The following is an 18,062-nucleotide window of genomic DNA, read 5'->3' as shown; positions in this document are numbered from 1 at the left end:
TGATGTAGTCCCACTTGTTTATTTTTGTTGTTGTAGCCTAGAATGAATATGTGTTTGGTTTAGTGGAGTGTTTCTCAAATTTTCTTGTTGATAAGATATCCCAGAGTGTTATTTATTTATTAAATAGGTATCTTTGGTTACTGAAGGAAAAAGTAAGAGAAGACTGTCTTGGCACAAAGTTATTATCAGCATTCTTCAAAATAGCAGTTAGAGTCCCAATCTTTTTAAAGACCCAGGGCAGCGGTGGCATGTGACAGCACCTCACTAGCTATTCCCTAGCACTGGTGACTTCCCAGCAGGTTTATTATTGCCAGTAGCCAATGTGAAAAGTGCAGAAAAGTTGTGTTCTATGATCAGTTGACTCATTACTTCTTGACTGGAACTGGACTACTATAATTGAGAGGAAAGAATGAGCAGAAAGGGTAGTCAAACATGTTACTACCTCGCTTGATTGATCTCATCCTTAGAGGAATGGTTAGTCCAGGTTCTGTGAATATGATTTTGGCTAGATGTATCATTTCTGGGATATAGAGACCTGATAATGTCTCCTCTCCCTACTCCTACTCTTTTTTTAGTTTGTTTTTTGTCTGCCTGATAATCTCAGCAGTGGAAATTAGGAAGAACCCAGAAAGGGAGGAGAGATGGGCAGAGGCATATTAATGTTGTCTTTTTATTACCTTTTGTACCTCATGGTACAGGCATATCTCTCTGGAAATAATATTTGTAAATAACGACTACATTCCTATACTAGCTCCCAAACTTATTTAGTTCATAATAACACAGAAGAAATGCATACATTCATGATAGTATGCTTTTAAATTCCTTATAATTATTGTTGTTAATTACTTAGTATTTTAGCCACATTATAATTTAGGTAGAATTCTGGGAGTTAGCTAGGGAAATCTGATCATTAATTATGAGGGAAAATGCATTCTATTCTAAATAGTCATTTTCACAAACTGTAGGTGGATAGTGTGTTTATGAGTTGGGAATGATTTCCTTGTTTCTTAATAACTAGAACTACTTGAGAGTTATTTAAGGGCTACTTTTGGGTTAGGCTTTATTTTACTTTATTAGTCAGTCTTTAAATTTTTAAGTGTAATTCCATGACACTAAAGACTTGGACTGGATGAGTGAGATAGGTCAGGACTCCAGTAAGTCACTTTGTTTGCTGGATCCTCCTGAGCTGAGAGATGGTAGAGAAGCATCTGGGGCAAAATATATAGAATAAAATTTATTATTTTCACCATTTTAAAGTACATTTCAGTGGCATTAATTGAATTCACAGTGTTATGGGCACATCACTACTATTTTTGTCTAAAATGTTTTTATCACCCTAAGGAGAAACTCTGTACCTCTTAAGCAGTAATAAGTCCTCTCCCCCCGCCAACTTCTTGCTCCACACTCCACTTTCTGCCTCTGAATTTGCTTATTCTAATATTTCATATAAGTGGAATCATACAATATTTATCTTTTTGTGTGGCTCATTTCACTTTACATAATGTTTTCAAAATCTATCTCTGTCATAGCATGTGTTAGAACTTCATTTCTTTTTATGGCTTAATAATATCCCATTGTAACTAATGACTTTTTAAAGAGATAAGTTTTTTACTCACAACATCTTCTGTTTAACATTTCTCTTACATTGTTAAAATTTTTACATTGTTAAAATTTTTATTTTGCTAGTTGTATGTTTTAAATTGCTGTGACAAATCAACTTGAAGGTGTAGGATGTCTTGAACTCAATGAAATTTTTGTTTCTGGTCTACCCCATTTAAATTTGGGGGCATTGAAATAGTTTGATATATGCTCCTGACCTAGTCCCAGCCTCATTTTCTAGCATTAGAGATGGTGGTAGAGCTGGTGTTACCTCTTAAAAGATGGAATTCAGCTGTTTGAATTGGCAAACTGGAACCTTCCCTTCTAGGCATGTGAATAAATCCTTTTCCCCTGCTGCTTCTTAACTATAGTTAATACGCATACTGGTTAATCCCATGCTGTTCTCTAGATAGAATTAGATTAGTGAACAGTAGGAGAATATTTAGTTCTTTAATCACTACCATGCAGCATAAAATTGTATTAACTTAAGCAAAAAGGTCATAGCTTTCTTAGCTAAAATTTTCAAGCTTAATCTTGTTTTTCTATCTTTAATATATTGAGTTTCTAAGAAATTCTAAATACGTTTAATCTTGTTGCCCTAGCCTAAAATGAATTTGATTCTATATTCTGTCACCTATTTTATTAGCCATTCCTCCCACTTTTGTTATTTACATAATTTTTTTTTGTTATTTACATAATTAATACACATGCCTTCTATGTCAAATACAAATCACTGATAAAAAGATGTTTAATAGTTATAAAAATAAAGTCCGGTTAGAACTTCTTTAGTCTTTTTTTCCAAAGAAGATACAGAATTTTTAATCAATATTTTTTGTATTTATTATTATTTTTTTTAATTTTTTTTTTAAATTTTTTATTTATTTATGATAGTCACAGAGAGAGAGAGAGAGGCAGAGACACAGGCGGAGGGAGAAGCAGGCTCCATGCACCGGGAGCCCGATGTGGGACTCGATCCCGGGTCTCCAGGATCGCGCCCTGGGCCAAAGGCAGGCGCCAAACCGCTGCGCCACCCAGGGATCCCCATTAACTTTAATTCTTATTGGTTAATTTGATTACTATACTATTTAACCATTCTGGAACATGGTCTGTGTCATAACATGGAGTCTAATTAATTTTTTTTATAACTTCTAGGCTAACTTTGGGTTAGGCATATGAGGGAATTGGTCTATTTCTTACATGATCTCTTAGAAAGGTGTATTTTTAAAAACTTTACTTTTATAATGGTTTGAATTTGAGCCCCTTTTTTGAAGTAGTAGAAAAATGTAAGAATTGATATATTTAATGATTAAAAGATTAAAAAAAAACGATTTTTTTTATTTAGAGAGAGAGAGAAAACAGAAGGAGAGTGAGAGGGAAAAGCAGATTCCCTGCTGAGAAGAGAGCCCAAAGTAAGGTTCCATCCCAAGACCCTGAGATCATGACCTGAGTTGAAGGCAGACACTTAACCAACTGAGCCACCCAGGCACCTCTCATCTCTGTCATCCTTTTCACTGATTTTATTTCTGGTGATTGATTACATTTTCCTTCTTCTTACATCTAGTATTGTTTGTATCTGCTGGATATTATACATTTTTCTTTAAAGATTTTATTTATTCATTTGAGAGAGAGCACAAGCAGAGGGAAGAAGCAGAGGGAGGGAAAAAGCAGGTTCCCCACTGAGCAGGAAGCCATCTGCAGGGCTTGATGGCTGGGTGGCTCAGTGTATGAGCTTCTGCCTTTGGCTCAGGGCATGATCCTGGGGTCCCGGGATTGAGTCCCACATCAGGATCCCTGCATAGAGTCTGCTTGTCCTTCTCTCTGCCTGTGTCTCTGCCTCTCAGTCTCTCTGTCGCTCATGAATAAATAAATAAATAAAATCTTTGAAAGAAAAAAGATTATTTGAGAGAGACAGAAAAAATGCATGAGCTTGCACATAGGGTTGGGGACATGGAGAGGGAGAGAGAAACCCAAGCCAACTCTGTGCTGAACACAGAGCCTGAGGCTGGGCTTGATTGCACCACCCTGAAATCACAACCTGAGCTAAAACCAAGAATCAGAGGCTTACCTGACTGTGCCACCAAGGTACCCCTAATTTTTTTAAAGATTTATTTATTTATTTTAGAGGGAGACAGCACATGAGAGCAAGAGGGGAGGGTCAGAGGGAAGAGGAAATCTTCAACCAGATTCTCTGCTGAGTGCAGAGGCCTACACGGGGGCTCAGTCTCTTGATCCATGAGATCATAATCTAAGTGGAAACCATGAGTTGAATGCTTAACTGACTAAGCCACCCAGCCTCCACTCTGCTGGATATTATAAACTTTGTCTTGAGTACTTGAATGTTGTTGTCTTCATTTTTTAAAAAATGATTTTATTTATTTATTAGAGAGAGCATGGAGGGGGTTGCGGAGGGAGAAGCAGACTCCCTGCTTCTCCCTCTGCCTATGTCTCTGCCTCTCTCTCTCTCTCTCTCTGTGTGTGTGTGTCTGTCATGAATAATAAATCTTAAAAAAAAAATGAAAGGAGAAATATTTTCAACACATGTATATAAAACCAGAATTTGCATTTGAATAACAATATTTGAAATTTTGCAAGTATTGTTTTATGTAAATAAGTACTTAATGTTTCCAAAGGTTATGTACCGTGGGTCTTATTGTGTGTTTGAATTATTCTTTCAACGTCACCAATATACAGTGTGACTTATTTCGTGTATTCATGTTATGTATTTGTCATTAATTATGTAAAGATAATTTTTAGGGATATAGGTTGGTAGAATCAGGGTCTTTGGGAAAGTTTTTCATTTTTAGCTTTTTCCTTTTTTTTTTTTAATACTGTGTGAGTCAATATAGTGATGTTACACTTTTTAATAGATGTTTCCCTCAAAATAGTAGCCTGAGATAACACAAAGTTATTTTTCACTCATAAATATTCTGTTGATAGAGTTCAGTGATTCTCTGTGACAACTCCTTTGTGTGTTGATATAACTTTCCAGGCAGTGTCATTTCTTACGGCATTTTTATTGCATATCAGAAAGACCTTCTATAAATCACCAAGGTAGAGGTGGTCATGCCAGGGAGAGGTCTCTTGCCTGCAATTAAGTATTTAGCCCAGAAGTGGCATATATCATTCTGTCCTTAATCCTTTGGCCACAAATAGTCATATCAATTCAAGGAGCATGAGAAAATATCTCCTTGCCTTATGCCCCAAAAGAAAGGAGAACTATATTTGTGAGAGCATTAGAAGTCTCTTCTACAAATATTTAGGCCTAGTATTTTCCTGCTTTATGCTCTCAATTTCTGTTTTGAAGTTATCTTTGGAATTACTTTCTTGTTCTTTTTAAAAAAGGTTTTATTTATTTATTTGAGAGAGTACAAGCAGAGGGGAGGAACAGAGGGAGAAGCAGACTCCCCACTGAGCAGGAAGCCCAGTGTGGAGCTTGATCCCAGCACCCTGAGACCATGACCTGAGCCAAAGGCAGATACCCAACAACTGAGCCATCCAGGTGCCCCTACTTTCTTTTTCTTACTATCCTGTCTCCTTGTTACCTTAGTTCATCAATGCCCATTAGGAGGTAGATTGAAACATTGTTCATGTTGAAACATTTAATCCATATAAAAATATAGTGATTAATTTAGTTGACGTAAGAAGGAATGGGAGTAAATGGGAGTATGAATATAAATTCATGATGTATTTTCTAGTACTGTCCACTGAAAAGTCTGGGAAACAATCACTAATACTCAAGCAGTAAGCACCCCTAGCACCTATAATCAACTATTGGGTCTTCTATACAAAATAAATCTCAGGATAGCCAAATAATTGATTAGGGGAATTTTCTCTCTATAGAAGTATGTATTCTAGCCAATTAAAAGGATGGCAGAAGTAAATAAACCTTTAATGAATTTGTGAGTCTGGGCAATGGCTGCTAATTTCACAGAAAGAGAAATAAGCCATCATTATGTGCCTCCTGATGGAGATACAATAGCATCAGCTTGGAGATGGGTTCTGCCAAAAAATATAATTTAAATTTGATCAGTTCACTGGAACTGACTTCCATTGCACAGTAAATACAGAGGATGGAATATATAATTATGAAAATGGAAACTTTGGGAAACTACACAAGACCAACATCTTGGTTTCTTTAGCAAGTAAATTGTGAGGAAAAAGAGGATTGGAAGGAGAGAGAAAGAAAATATACATATTAAGAGACTTAAGAGGGATCCCTGGGTGGCGCAGTGGTTTGGCGCCTGCCTTTGGCCCAGGGCGTGATCCTGGAGACCCGGGATCGAATCCCACGTCGGGCTCCCGGTGCATGGAGCCTGCTTCTCCCTCTGCCTGTGTGTCTGCCTCTCTCTCTCTCTCTCTCTCTGTGACTATCATAAATAAATAAAAAAAAATAAAAAAATAAAAATAAAAAAAGAGACTTAAGAGTCTAGCAATCAGTTATAATATATTTTAGATTCTGATTTGAACAAACAAGTTAAAAAAGATTATGAGACAATTGGGGAAACTTAAATACTGACTAGATATTTGGTGATACTAAGGAATTTTTGCTAGTTTTCATCTCGGTCTGTTTGGGCTGGTTTAAGAATACCATATTCTGAGTGTTTATAAACAACAGAAATTTGTTTCTCACAGTTCTGGAGCTGGGAAGTCCAAGATTAAGATGCCTACACATGATACTGTCTGGTTATGGCTTGCTTCCTGCTTCATAGATAACTCTATCCTTGTATCCTCACATGGTAGAAAGGGCAGGGAAACTCTCTCAGGCCTCTTTTGTAAGGGTGACTAATCTCATTGATGAGAGGTCTATCCTCACGACTTAATCATCTTCCAAAGTGTCCCACCTCACATTGGGTTTCAACATAAGAATTTGAGGAAGACAGTGGTAATGCTAGTATGGTTATGTTTTTAAAGTATCTTGTTAGGGATCCCTGGGTGGCGCAGCGGTTTAGCACCTGCCTTTGGCCCAGGGCGCAATCCTGGAGACCCAGGATTGAGTCCCACGTCAGGCTCCTGGTGCATGGAGCCTGCTTCTCCCTCTGCCTGTGTCTCTGCCTCTCTCTCTCTCTCTCTGTGTGACTATCATAAATTAAAAAAATAAATAAATAAAAATAAAGTAACTTGTATCATAAATTAAAAAATAAATAAATAAAAATAAAGTATCTTGTTAGAGATATATAATAAAATATTTATATATCAAATTAAGAATAAACTATAGGAGCTTTTTTTTTTTTTAGAGCACAGAGCAAGTTTGTTGTTGTCTAGGCATTTCCAGAAAAATCAGTTTTTCATTAACAAATTTAGAGCAGCTAAATTTGATGTGAGAAAATTCATTTTGAAAGAAATAACATCTTTAAAAGATAGCATAGAACAATTTTAATATGGAGTAAAACTAATTGATGAATGAAATGTTCATTAAAAGTTTAAATGGAAAAGTATTTATCCTTATGAAAATTATGTAAAATGAAATGAAAATTGAAAACATAAATTTGGGGATGCTTGGGTGGCTCAGCGGTTAAGCGCCTGTCTTCGGCCCAGGGCGTGATCCTGGAGTCCAGGGATTGAGTCCCACATCAGGTTCCCTGCATGGAGCCTGCCTTTCTCTCTGCCTATGTCTCTGTCTCTCTCTCTCTGTGTCTCTCATGAATAAATAAATAAAAATCTTAAAAAAAGAACAAACCATAAATTTGGTTCTATTGAGTATTAATCAATTAGTTTAAAAAGTGTAGTAGAGTTTACTCCGGAAACTTTCCAAGGCAAAAGCCATGAGCTCATTGATGCTAAATTAATTCTTACTAATTATAACAAAGTGGAGTCTGATTTCTATCTTCTGCCCTGAGAATAATACTTCCCACAGAGAAGCTGCTCTTCAGCCTTGGTCTGGAATGAGAAGACGTGATACGTTGCTTCCCATCTTCATGGAATGGAGTGGAACTAAGGCCTAGGAAGTTAAGTGACTTGCCCAAGACCATATAGCTAATAAATTAATAAAGCCTGGGTTCAAACTCAGGTCTCTCTCACTTCAAATGCCATGATATGAAATAGTATGCATCACTTAACTACTTTCCCCACAGAGTCGTGGGACACCCTTACCTTATATCCAAAAGACAGGGACACTTGGGTGGCTCAGCGGTTGAGCATCTACCTTCAGCCCAGGGTGTGATCCTGGAGACCTGGGATCAAGTCCCGGGTTGGGCTCTCTGGATGGAGCCTGCTTGCTTCTCCTTCTGCCTGTGTCTCTGCCTCTCTCTCTCTGTGTGTGTGTCTCTCATGAATAAATAAATAAAATGTTAAAAAAAAAAAAAAGACTTGAGCTGAAATCAAGAGTCAGACCCTGAACTAAGCCACCCAGATACTCCCAAGAGATTTTTTTTTTAAAGTTTTATTTATTTATTTGACAGAGAGAGAAACACAAGCAAGGAGAGGGAGAAATAGGGTCGGTCCCCAATGTGAGGCTTGATCCCAGGACTGCAAGATCACAACCAAGCCAAAGGGAGATGCTTGACTCTCCCTTGAGCCACCTAGGCGCCCCATCCCAGAGATTTTTATTTTTTATTTTATTTTATTTTTATTTTTATTTTATTTTTAAATTTTTATTTATTTTAAAGATATTATTTATTTATTTATTCATGAGAGACACACACACACACAGAGGCAGAGACATAGGCAGAGGGGGAGGCAAGCTCCATGCAGGAAGCCTGATGTGGGACTCCATCCCGGGATTCCAAGATCACGCCCTGAGCCAAAGGCAGATGTTCAACTGCTGAGCCACCCAGGCATCCCCCAAGAGATTTTTAAATAAAGACCTTATAATGAGTTACAATAACAATAAATGCTTAGTGCTTTTTAATAGTAGCATCAAAATACCCTTTCTGTCCTGTGCACCCTCACTATCCCCAAATCCTAAAAACAAATCTGAGTGGTAATGAGCATGGCACTTAGTATTTCATAAATATTAAAGCATTGTCAGTTTAACATAACCATTGCTTTAAAAATAACTTTTTGAGGATAAAAAAGATATTACTCATTAGATGTGTTAGATGCATGATGATTTCTGGAACATGTAAATGGTGGAAAATACATATGCCTTAGAATTCAGGAAATATGGTGATTTTCCTGGGCTCTTTACTTCATCGGTCAGATAAACTTTCGAACTTGGTAGTTTTGGAAGGTTCTTATATTTTGGAAGTGAGATACCAGTAAGTTCCAGCATTCCAACCAAATCTATTCAAAACCAAATCTTCTACATTTTAGAAATATTTGCAAAACTGAAAATCATATCTTACTCAAAATTCCTTGATTAACTTTACCCTCACTACTTTCCTCTCTTTGTATTAAAATCAGGTAAGTGGTCAGAAATGAAGAGCTTCCATCATTAAGTTAAAGCAGGGGGAAAGGGCATGCCAAAGACATAGTGCTTATATAGTGAGTTTGTGATCATTTGGAATTTTGTAGTTTAATTTTCAGTAGATTTCACCAAAATGATGTAATCTTGCTGATGATGGTTTTCATTTCATGTAATACTAAAGAATGTATATAACTGCATTATAGAACTATGTAGTGGTTAAGAGTCCAGTTTCATGAAACTGTCTTGCCTAGAGTATGAATATTGACTCTGCCAATTCATTAATGTATGACTTCAGACAAGTTCCTTTATTTCCTTGGTTTCTAGTTTTTCTCAACCACAAATGGGGACAGCAGTAATGCCTTCCTCATGGAATCATTTTGAGGCTTAATACTGTTAAAGCATCACAACAGTTATATGGCACATAATAAGTGCTTAGATGTTGTCTATTGTTTTTATAATTATGAAAATAATCATTTATTAATGGAGTTTACGTTAGGTTAAACACTATAGTGCTGTGATTAAGTAGTTTCTTGTTGACTGACAGTATAAAGATCGAGATATATAATATGTAGCATTTTATGTATAGTATGCAACAGTATGTGTCCAGTTCCTTTTTCTCCTCTTCTCTACTACTGTCATGTTTTAATTTTAAGCATGCTATAAACACATTACATTTTTATTCTTATTCCTTTATTCCAATTATCTTTTACAGCAATTAAAAATAAGACAACTACATTTTATATGTACCTTCATTGATGCCATTTCCTATTCTTTTGTCTTTTATAGGTACATGTATCTGGTTTGGTATTTATATTTCCTTCAGCCTAAAGTATTTTTTCCCCTTTTTATGTGGTGCAGTTTTGCTGGTAATGACTTGTTTTCATTTTCCTGAAAAAGTCATTTTGACCTTTCTTTTTGAAAGATACTTTCTCTGAGGATAGGATTCTCAGTTGTTCCTTCTTAGTGTTGTAAACATACCACTTCCTTGTCTTCTGGCTTATGTAGTTTTCAATGAGAAATGTTTCTCTCAATGATGTAGTATGTCTTTTTTCCTCAGGGTACCTTAAAGATTTTATCTTTGGTTTTGAGTAGTTTGAGTATGGTTTCTCTAGTTGGTTTTGGGGGTTTAGAGGTATAATTTATCCTGCTTGTTCTCTGAACAGCTTATTTCTATGGTTTTGTGTCTATTTTGGAAAATTTTCTGCATTTATCTCATCAAATATTTCTTCTGCATTCTACTTCTAGGATTTCAGCTGCACGTGTGTTAAATCATTTGTCTCACTGCTCTTGGATTTTCTATATTGTTTCCTCCTATCTGCACATATTTTCCCCTCTGTTTCATTGTGGACTCTCTTACTTGACTCTCTTGAACATACTGTTGAGCCATTCCAAAGCTTTATTGAACTCTGTTCCCCTGTTTTTCCTTTGTCAGGGTGTTTTTTTTTTTTTTTTTTCTTTGCTTCCTGTAACAACATTTTGTGGTTGAAAGATGGATGTTTTATACTGGATGGTAGAGACTGAGAGAAATAGTATTTATGCTTGGCTAGGTTTTTAGCATGAGTAATTGAGTCAGTTTCCTCTGTAGTTGAATCTGATCTTGTATTGCTATGCTATTGTGTCGTATGCTATTCCAGGCGAGGCTTACCTTTTCTAGGGTAGAGTCTCATTTGCCAGAGGATTTTTCTTTTCTTTTAAGGATTTATTTATTTATTTGAGAGAGAGCCTCTGAGTAGAGGGAGGGGCAGAGGGAGATAAAGAATCTCAAGCTGACTCCCTGCTGAGAGCTGCTGAGCCTGGCCCAGGGCTCAATCCCAGGACCCTGAGATCATGACCTAGGCCTAAATCAAGAGTTGGACACTTAACTGAGCCCCCCAGGCACCCTACCAGAGGATTTTTCTAATGTCTGCTCTCCTTTCAGCTTTGAATCTTCTTTTCTTAGTTGTTACCCAGCAATAGACATTATTTATTCCTCAGTGTTTGCTAACACAATGGTGGAAGTAGATGAGAGTGCTAGGGTGAGAGACAATCTGTTTTCTGTTTTTCTGTTTCAGTTATAGGCAGACAGTGTATCCCCAGAGAGTTTCTCAATGATTCCATCTATCCCCCAGGGGTAGGGGATCTCTAAAGGTCTAGGGCTATGATGTTTTTTTTTACCCCTGCCTCAGGGATAGAGGGTTTTTGCTGTTACCTTCCTTCAGTTTATGCAGGGTTCAACTAAAAGAGTTATTCCATAAAGTATTTTTGTTAAGATTTTATTAATTTTTTTTTTTATGTTCTGATCTGAAGCCATCTCCCTAGGCTAGTCTTTGCTAGACTTTTCTATCAGTGGCGTCAGAGATACACAGTTTTTGGCTTCAAGAGTGCTATTAAATATATTTGTAAATGTCACTTAATACAGAATATATTTTCATTTATCATATTGACTATGTAAGTTAAGTTTTATTTCTTGAATTATTTTTTATTGAAGTATAGTTGATATACAATGTTACATTAGTTTCAGGTGTACAACATAGTGATTCAACTTCTCTATATATCATGCTCTGCTCATTACAGATGCAGCTACCATCAGTCACCATACAGTACTGTTACTACAGTACCATTGACTGCATTGTCTGTGCTGCACCTTTTATCCCTGTAACTTATTCATTCTGTAACTGAAAGCTTGTACCTCCTACTCCCCTTCCTTCACCCATTTTGCCCATCCTCCTTCTCCTGCCCCTCTGGCAGCCATCAGTTTTCTGTATCTCTGGATCTGTTTCTGCTTTTTGTTTGTTTATTCATTTGTTTTTTTTAGATTCCACATATAAGTAAAATCATTGTCTTTCTCTGTCTGACTTATTTCCATTAGCATAGTACCTTCTAGGTCCATCCATATTGTTGCAAACGGCAAAATCTCATCCCTTTTTTTTTTTTAATTTTTTATTTATTTATGATAGTCACAGAGAGAGAGAGAGAGAGAGAGGCAGAGACGCAGGCAGAGGGAGAAGCAGGCTCCATGCACCGGGAGCCTGACGTGGGATTCGATCCCGGGTCTCCAGGATCGCGCCCTGGGCCAAAGGCAGGCGCCAAACCGCTGCGCCACCCAGGGATCCCTCTCATCCCTTTTTTATGGCTAAGTAATATTCTGTGTGTGTTTGTGTGTGTGTGTGTGTGTGAGAGTGTGTGTGTGTGTGTGTGTGTGTGTGTGTACACACTACATCTTTATCCATTCATCTATCATTGGACACTTGGGTTACTTGGCCATTATAAATAAGGCTGCAGTAAGCATAGGAGTGCATATATCTCTACAAATTAGTGTTTTCATTTTCTTTGGGTAAGTAGCCAGTAGTGGAATTACTGAATCATAATGGTATTTATATTTTTAATATTTTGAGGAACATTCATACTCTTTTCTACAGGGGCTACACAATTTATAATCCCACCAACAGTGTACAAGAGCTCCCTTTTTCTCCACATCCTTGTCAATACTTGTTATTTCTTATGTTTTCAATTTTAGCCATTCTGGCAGGTGTAAGGTGATATATACCTCATTGTGGCTTTGATTTGCACTTCTCTGATGATTAGTGATGCTGGACATATTTTCATGTATTTATTGGCCATCTGTATGTCTACTCTAGAAAAATGCCTTTTCAGATCGTCTGCCTTTTTTTTTTTTTTAAGTAGCTCTGTGCCTAGTGGAGCCCAACGTAGAGCTCGAACTCAGTGACCCTAATATCAAGACTTGAGCTGAGATCAAGAGTTGGGTGCTTAACTGACTGAGTCACCCAGGTGCCCCATGCCCATTTGTTAATCAGGTTATTTGATTTTTTGGTGTCAATTTGTATAAGTTCTTGATACATTTGGATATTAATGCCTTATCAGATATATTATTTTCAAATATCTTTTCACATTTGGTAGATTGCCTTTTCTTTTATTGATAGTTTCTGTCACTATGCAAAAGATTTTTTATTTCAGTGTAGTTTTATTTATTTATTTTTTTTTTTTTTAATTTTTATTTATTTATGATAGTCACAGAGAGAGAGAGAGAGAGAGGCAGAGACACAGGCAGAGGGAGAAGCAGGCTCCATGCACCGGGAGCCCGATGTGGGATTCGATCCCCGGTCTCCAGGATCGCGCCCTGGGCCAAAGGCAGGCGCCAAACCGCTGCGCCACCCAGGGATCCCTATTTCAGTGTAGTTTTAATAGTTTATTTTTGCTTTTGTTTCCCTTGCCTAAGGAAACATCTAGAAAAATGTTGCAACAGCTAATGTCAAATAAATTATTGCCTATGTTTTCTTCTAGGAATTTTATGGTTTTATGTCTCACATATAAATCTTTAATCCATTTTGATTTTATTTTTGTGTATTGTGTAAGAGGGTGGTCTAATTTCCTCAGCACCTGTCCAGTTTCCTCAGCACCATCTATTGAAGAGAGTCTCATTTTCTCATTGTATATTCTTGACTCTCTTGTCATAGATTAATTGACCATTTAACTATGTGTTTTTTTCTGGGCTGTTTATTCTGTTCCATTGATCTATATTTCTGTTTTTATGCCCGTGCTATACTGTTTTGATTACTATAGCTTTGTAGTATATCTTGAAATCTGGGACTTCTGGTTTTGTTCTTCTTTTTCAAGATTACTTTGGCTTTTGGGGGGTCTTTTGTGGTTCCGTGAAAATTTTAATATTGTTTATTATAATTCTGTGAAAAATGATATTGGTATTTTTAATAGGGATTGCATTGATTCTGTAGATTCCTCTGGGTTTGAACTGTTCTTTAATCACGCATTTTATTGGGACACCTGGGTGGCTCAGCAGTTTAGAGTCTGCTTTCAGTTCAGGGCGTGATGCTGTGGTCCCGGATTGAGTCCCACATCGGGCTCCTTGCAGGGAGTGTGCTTTTCCCTCTGCCTGTGTCTCTGCCTTTCTCTCTCTCTCATGAATAAATAAATAAATAAAAATTCTGCGTGGCAAATACTAGGTTACTTTGTTTTTTTTTTTGTTTTAAACAACATGGCATTTCTGACACCAAAGTGTGGGTGTTTTCCCTTATATAAAATCAGTATTTCAACTGTCTTTACACTAGTTGGGTGTCCTACAATTCAATTCAATTCTGATACTGAGTATCTGGAATTAGTGCAGACTTCACAGGTCTGATCTGCCCCCGACTTCAGATGCCATTCACAGATCCTGGACCTCTGGTACTTCTGACCAATTGGCTGTAAATCTAGGATCCCTAACCCTAACCCTAACCCTGTGTCTCCCTCTTGAGGTTCGATAATTTGTTTAGAGTGGCTTACAGAACTCAGGAAAACACTTTAATTACTATTAGTTTATTTTAAAGACTACAACTTAGTAACAGCTAAAGGGAAAGAGATGGAAGGGTGAAGGATGTGGGTGGGCAGGGAGGGGAACTTCCATGCTATCTCTGGGTGCTCCACCCCTCTAGTACCTTGATGTGTTCACCAACCTTGAAGCTCTCCAAACACCGTAAGTTCCATTACGTAGGCATGATTGATTAAATAACTGGCCATTGATTTGCTATTAGCGATTAGTTCAGTTTCCAGCTCCTCTCCCTTTCCTGGAAATTGGAGAGTGATGCTGAATATTTCAATCCTCTAATCATATCTTTTCCCCTGACTACCAGTTTACATTCTGAAACTTTGTAAAGGCCCACCAGGAGTCACCTCATTAGCATAAACTCGGAAGTGAATGAAAGGCGTTTATTGGATGCATAACAAAAGATGCTCCTTTCACCTACATCACTCAGGAAGGATTTTTAGAAGCTCTTGCATCAGGAACCTGGAAGAAGACCAAATATGTATTTCTTATTATATCACAGTATCACCCCAGGCACTCTAAAGAATTGTCAAATGAATGAATTTATGTGATAGTTGTTGCTGTCCCTTTCTTATGCGTAGTTTTTTTTTTCTTAATTTTTGATTACTATAATACTCATTTCTAAGAGTGTAAAAAAATGTCTTTTGGGGTCTCTATTTTACTTTAAAAATTGAATATATTTGATATAACATTGTAAATTTAAGGTATACAACATGTTAATTTGATGCATTTATATATTGTAATATGATTGCCATTCCATTTCTGAACATTCCACTTAGAGAATGTCAATTTTTGAAATCAAAATGTATGTAAGTTTTACAGATGTTGAAGGAAATTCTGAAATTACACAACATTCTTAAGACACTGGGGCTTTTAAAGGGGAGGACCTTGGCCTTGATAAAGACTCCAAGAAGAAGAATACTCAGTGTGTAAGCCAGTGATATATGTACCTTAGAATAGATACAGTGTATTTTTGGCTGAGTACAATAACAAGATGTATGAGAGGAAGAAAAGGGAGACACTTAACATCATTTCACAAAAGTTTACCAGAGCCTTGTTTGGAGATGGAGACAAGATTTGTTAAAGTGGTATCAGCCTCAAATTCCTCAATAACTGAAACATATAATGTTGGCTTTATTATTTTCTCTTAGGTGATTTACTGTTCTTTTGGTGGAACATCCAAAGGACTGCACTTCAATAACTTAATAGTTGGACTTGTCCTTCTTACAAGAGGTAGAGATGAAGAGAAAGCAAAATGTAAGTATCTTTTTATTATCTCAAAATGATAATAGTACATTTGTGTGCAGAATAATTTACCTGAAAATTCTGATAGTCAAAACATTTGAGTTGATATTTCTCCAGAGAAGATATACAAGTGGCCAATAATCACTTGAAGCTCAAACATAATCAGGTATTAGGGAAATATATATTAAAATTACAGTGAGATACCACTACATATCTACCAGGATGGCTAAAATAAAAGACATAATAATTAGTGTTGGTGAGGATGGAAAAGTTGCAACATTGCTGCTGGGATTGTAAAATAGTACCACTACTTTGGAAAACTGTTGTTGGGTAGTTAGTTCTTCAAACTGTTAAACATTGAGTTATCATATGACCCGGCAATTCCACTCTTATGTGTATACCCAAGAAAATTGGAAACATGTATTCATTAAAAAGTATATACATGAGTATTCTTAGAAGCACTGTGCATAATAGTCACAAGATGGAAACAACCCTAGTGTCCATCAGCTCATGCATTCAACATAAACAAAATATATGTCCATGCAATAAAATACTACATGACAGTAGAAAGGAATTAAAGTACAAATAAATGCTGCAACATGGATGAAAATATGTTAAAGTGATAAATGCCAGTCAAAGTAGTCCCATAGTATGTATGTAATTCCATTTATATGAAATGTTTGGATTAGGCAAATCCAGTAATTAGTGATTGCCAGAGGTTGTTGGGGGAGAGGAAAGTGGAGAGCAATTGCTAATGAAGGTGGGTTTCTTTTTGGGAGGAAAGTTTTATTGAAAATTTCCCAGGATAAGTAAAGGCGAGTATTTCTATTACATAGGATATAATATTTTGCTCCAGAAATTCTTAGGTTTTTACCCTTGGCCACTGGATGTTGAGTCTTTCTCTCTTCCATCTTCCTTTTCTAACCTGCCTTTTGACTGCTTCCCCTAAATCTCTCAGAATCTTTCTTATCCCTGAATTTAGACTATTCTTTTTTTTTTTTTTTTTAAAGATTTTATTTATTCATTCATGAGAGACACAGAGAGAGAGAGGCAGAGACACAGGCAGAGGGAGAAGCAGGCTCCATGCAGGGAGCCCGACCTGGGACTCGATCCTGGGTCTCCAGGATCATCCCCTGGGCTGAAGGCAGCGCTAAACCACTGAGCCACCTGGGCTGCCCTAGACTATTCTTTTTAATCTTTTCCCTTTTTTATAGTTTTGTTGAGGTGTAATTGACTTAAAATAAAATGAACATATGTAAAGTGTAGATTTTGATATGTTTTAAGACATATGTGTACCCACATATTACAGTTAAGATAGTGAACATATCCATAAACCCAATTGGAATTTAACTGTGATCCTGGTTTTTCAAATTAGCATCCCTCTACCAACAAATAAATACTGTGACTCCAGGCAACCAGTAATCAAAAATAACAATATGGGGGGTCATAAAAACATATTTAAATCTTTTCTTTATTTTTTTTAAAGGTTTTATTTATTTGAGAGAGGGAGAGCAGGAGTATGCATGAACAGAGGGAAGGAGTGGAGGGAGAGGGAGAAGCAGACTCCCTGCAGAGCAGGGAGCCTGATGCAGAGCTCCATCTCAGGACCTTGAGATCATGACCTGAGCCGAAGGCAGATGCTTAACCAACTGAGCCACCCAGGTGCCCCTTTTCTTTTTCTTTTTCTCTTTTCTTTTTCTTTTTCTTTTTTTCTTTTCTTTTCTTTCTTTTTTCTTTTCTTTCACAGAGAGAGGGAGAGAGGCAGAAACACAGGCAGAGGGAGAAGCAGGCTCCATGCAGGGAGCCCGATGTGGGACTCAGTCCCGAGTCTCCAGAATCACACCCTGGGCCGAAGGCAGGCACTAAACCATTGAGCTCCCCTGGCTGCCCATATTTTTATTATACTATTGTATTAGTTTTCTAGGGCTGCCCTAACAAAGACTCAGAAGTGGCTTAAAACAACAAAACTTCCTGTTTCACAGTTCTGGAAGCTAGAAGTCCAAATTGAAGATGTTGGCAGGGCCCTGATCCCTTTGAAACCTATAGGGAAGAATGCCTCCTTTCTAACTTCTGGTGCTGTCATGATTGGTGTTCCTTGGCTTGTAGCTGCATTATTCCAATTTCTGCCTGTCTCTTCACATGGCTTGCTTCTGACTCTCTTGTCTTCTCTTCTTAGAATCAGTCATACTGGATTAGAGTTCACCCTAATTACCTCACCTTAACTTGATTACATCTGCAAAGACTGTTCTAAATGAAGGTCATATTTGTGGGTACTGGGGTTAGGACTTACTATCTCTGGTGGATAGACAGTTCAACCCATAAGAGGTGGTCAAAGCATACCAGCAAGTACTGGCTCTAAGGAAATCCACTATGGGATGCAGGAAAGCAGGCAGTGAAACCTGCTGGGCCTTCAGAAGGATGGAATGTCTCTTCTTCTGTCTTCTGTCTTTCCAAATAAGGTTCCATTACAGGTACCTGGAGTTTGGGTTTCAACATATCTTTTTGGGAGATACAGTTCAGTCCATAACAGCAGTATTTCAAATGTGCATATAATAT

At 37.2% G+C, this 18,062-nt stretch overlaps 1 protein-coding gene across 2 annotated transcripts in view; it reads left to right on the top strand.

Annotated features, from left to right (window-relative positions):
* Positions 1–18,062, top strand: part of USP32 (ubiquitin specific peptidase 32) — a 204,498-nt gene that overhangs the window by 83,429 nt on the left and 103,007 nt on the right. For both annotated transcript variants that reach the window (XM_041725031.1, XM_041725030.1), the window contains exon 3: positions 15,413–15,518. In XM_041725031.1, the coding sequence (XP_041580965.1) occupies positions 15,413–15,518 (106 nt within the window). The remainder of the gene's footprint in view (positions 1–15,412; positions 15,519–18,062) is intronic.

Source organism: Vulpes lagopus, chromosome 12 (assembly GCF_018345385.1).
Source record: "Vulpes lagopus strain Blue_001 chromosome 12, ASM1834538v1, whole genome shotgun sequence".
Classification (NCBI taxonomy): domain Eukaryota; kingdom Metazoa; phylum Chordata; class Mammalia; order Carnivora; family Canidae; genus Vulpes; species Vulpes lagopus.
This window is presented reverse-complemented; position numbering and strand designations above follow the sequence as displayed.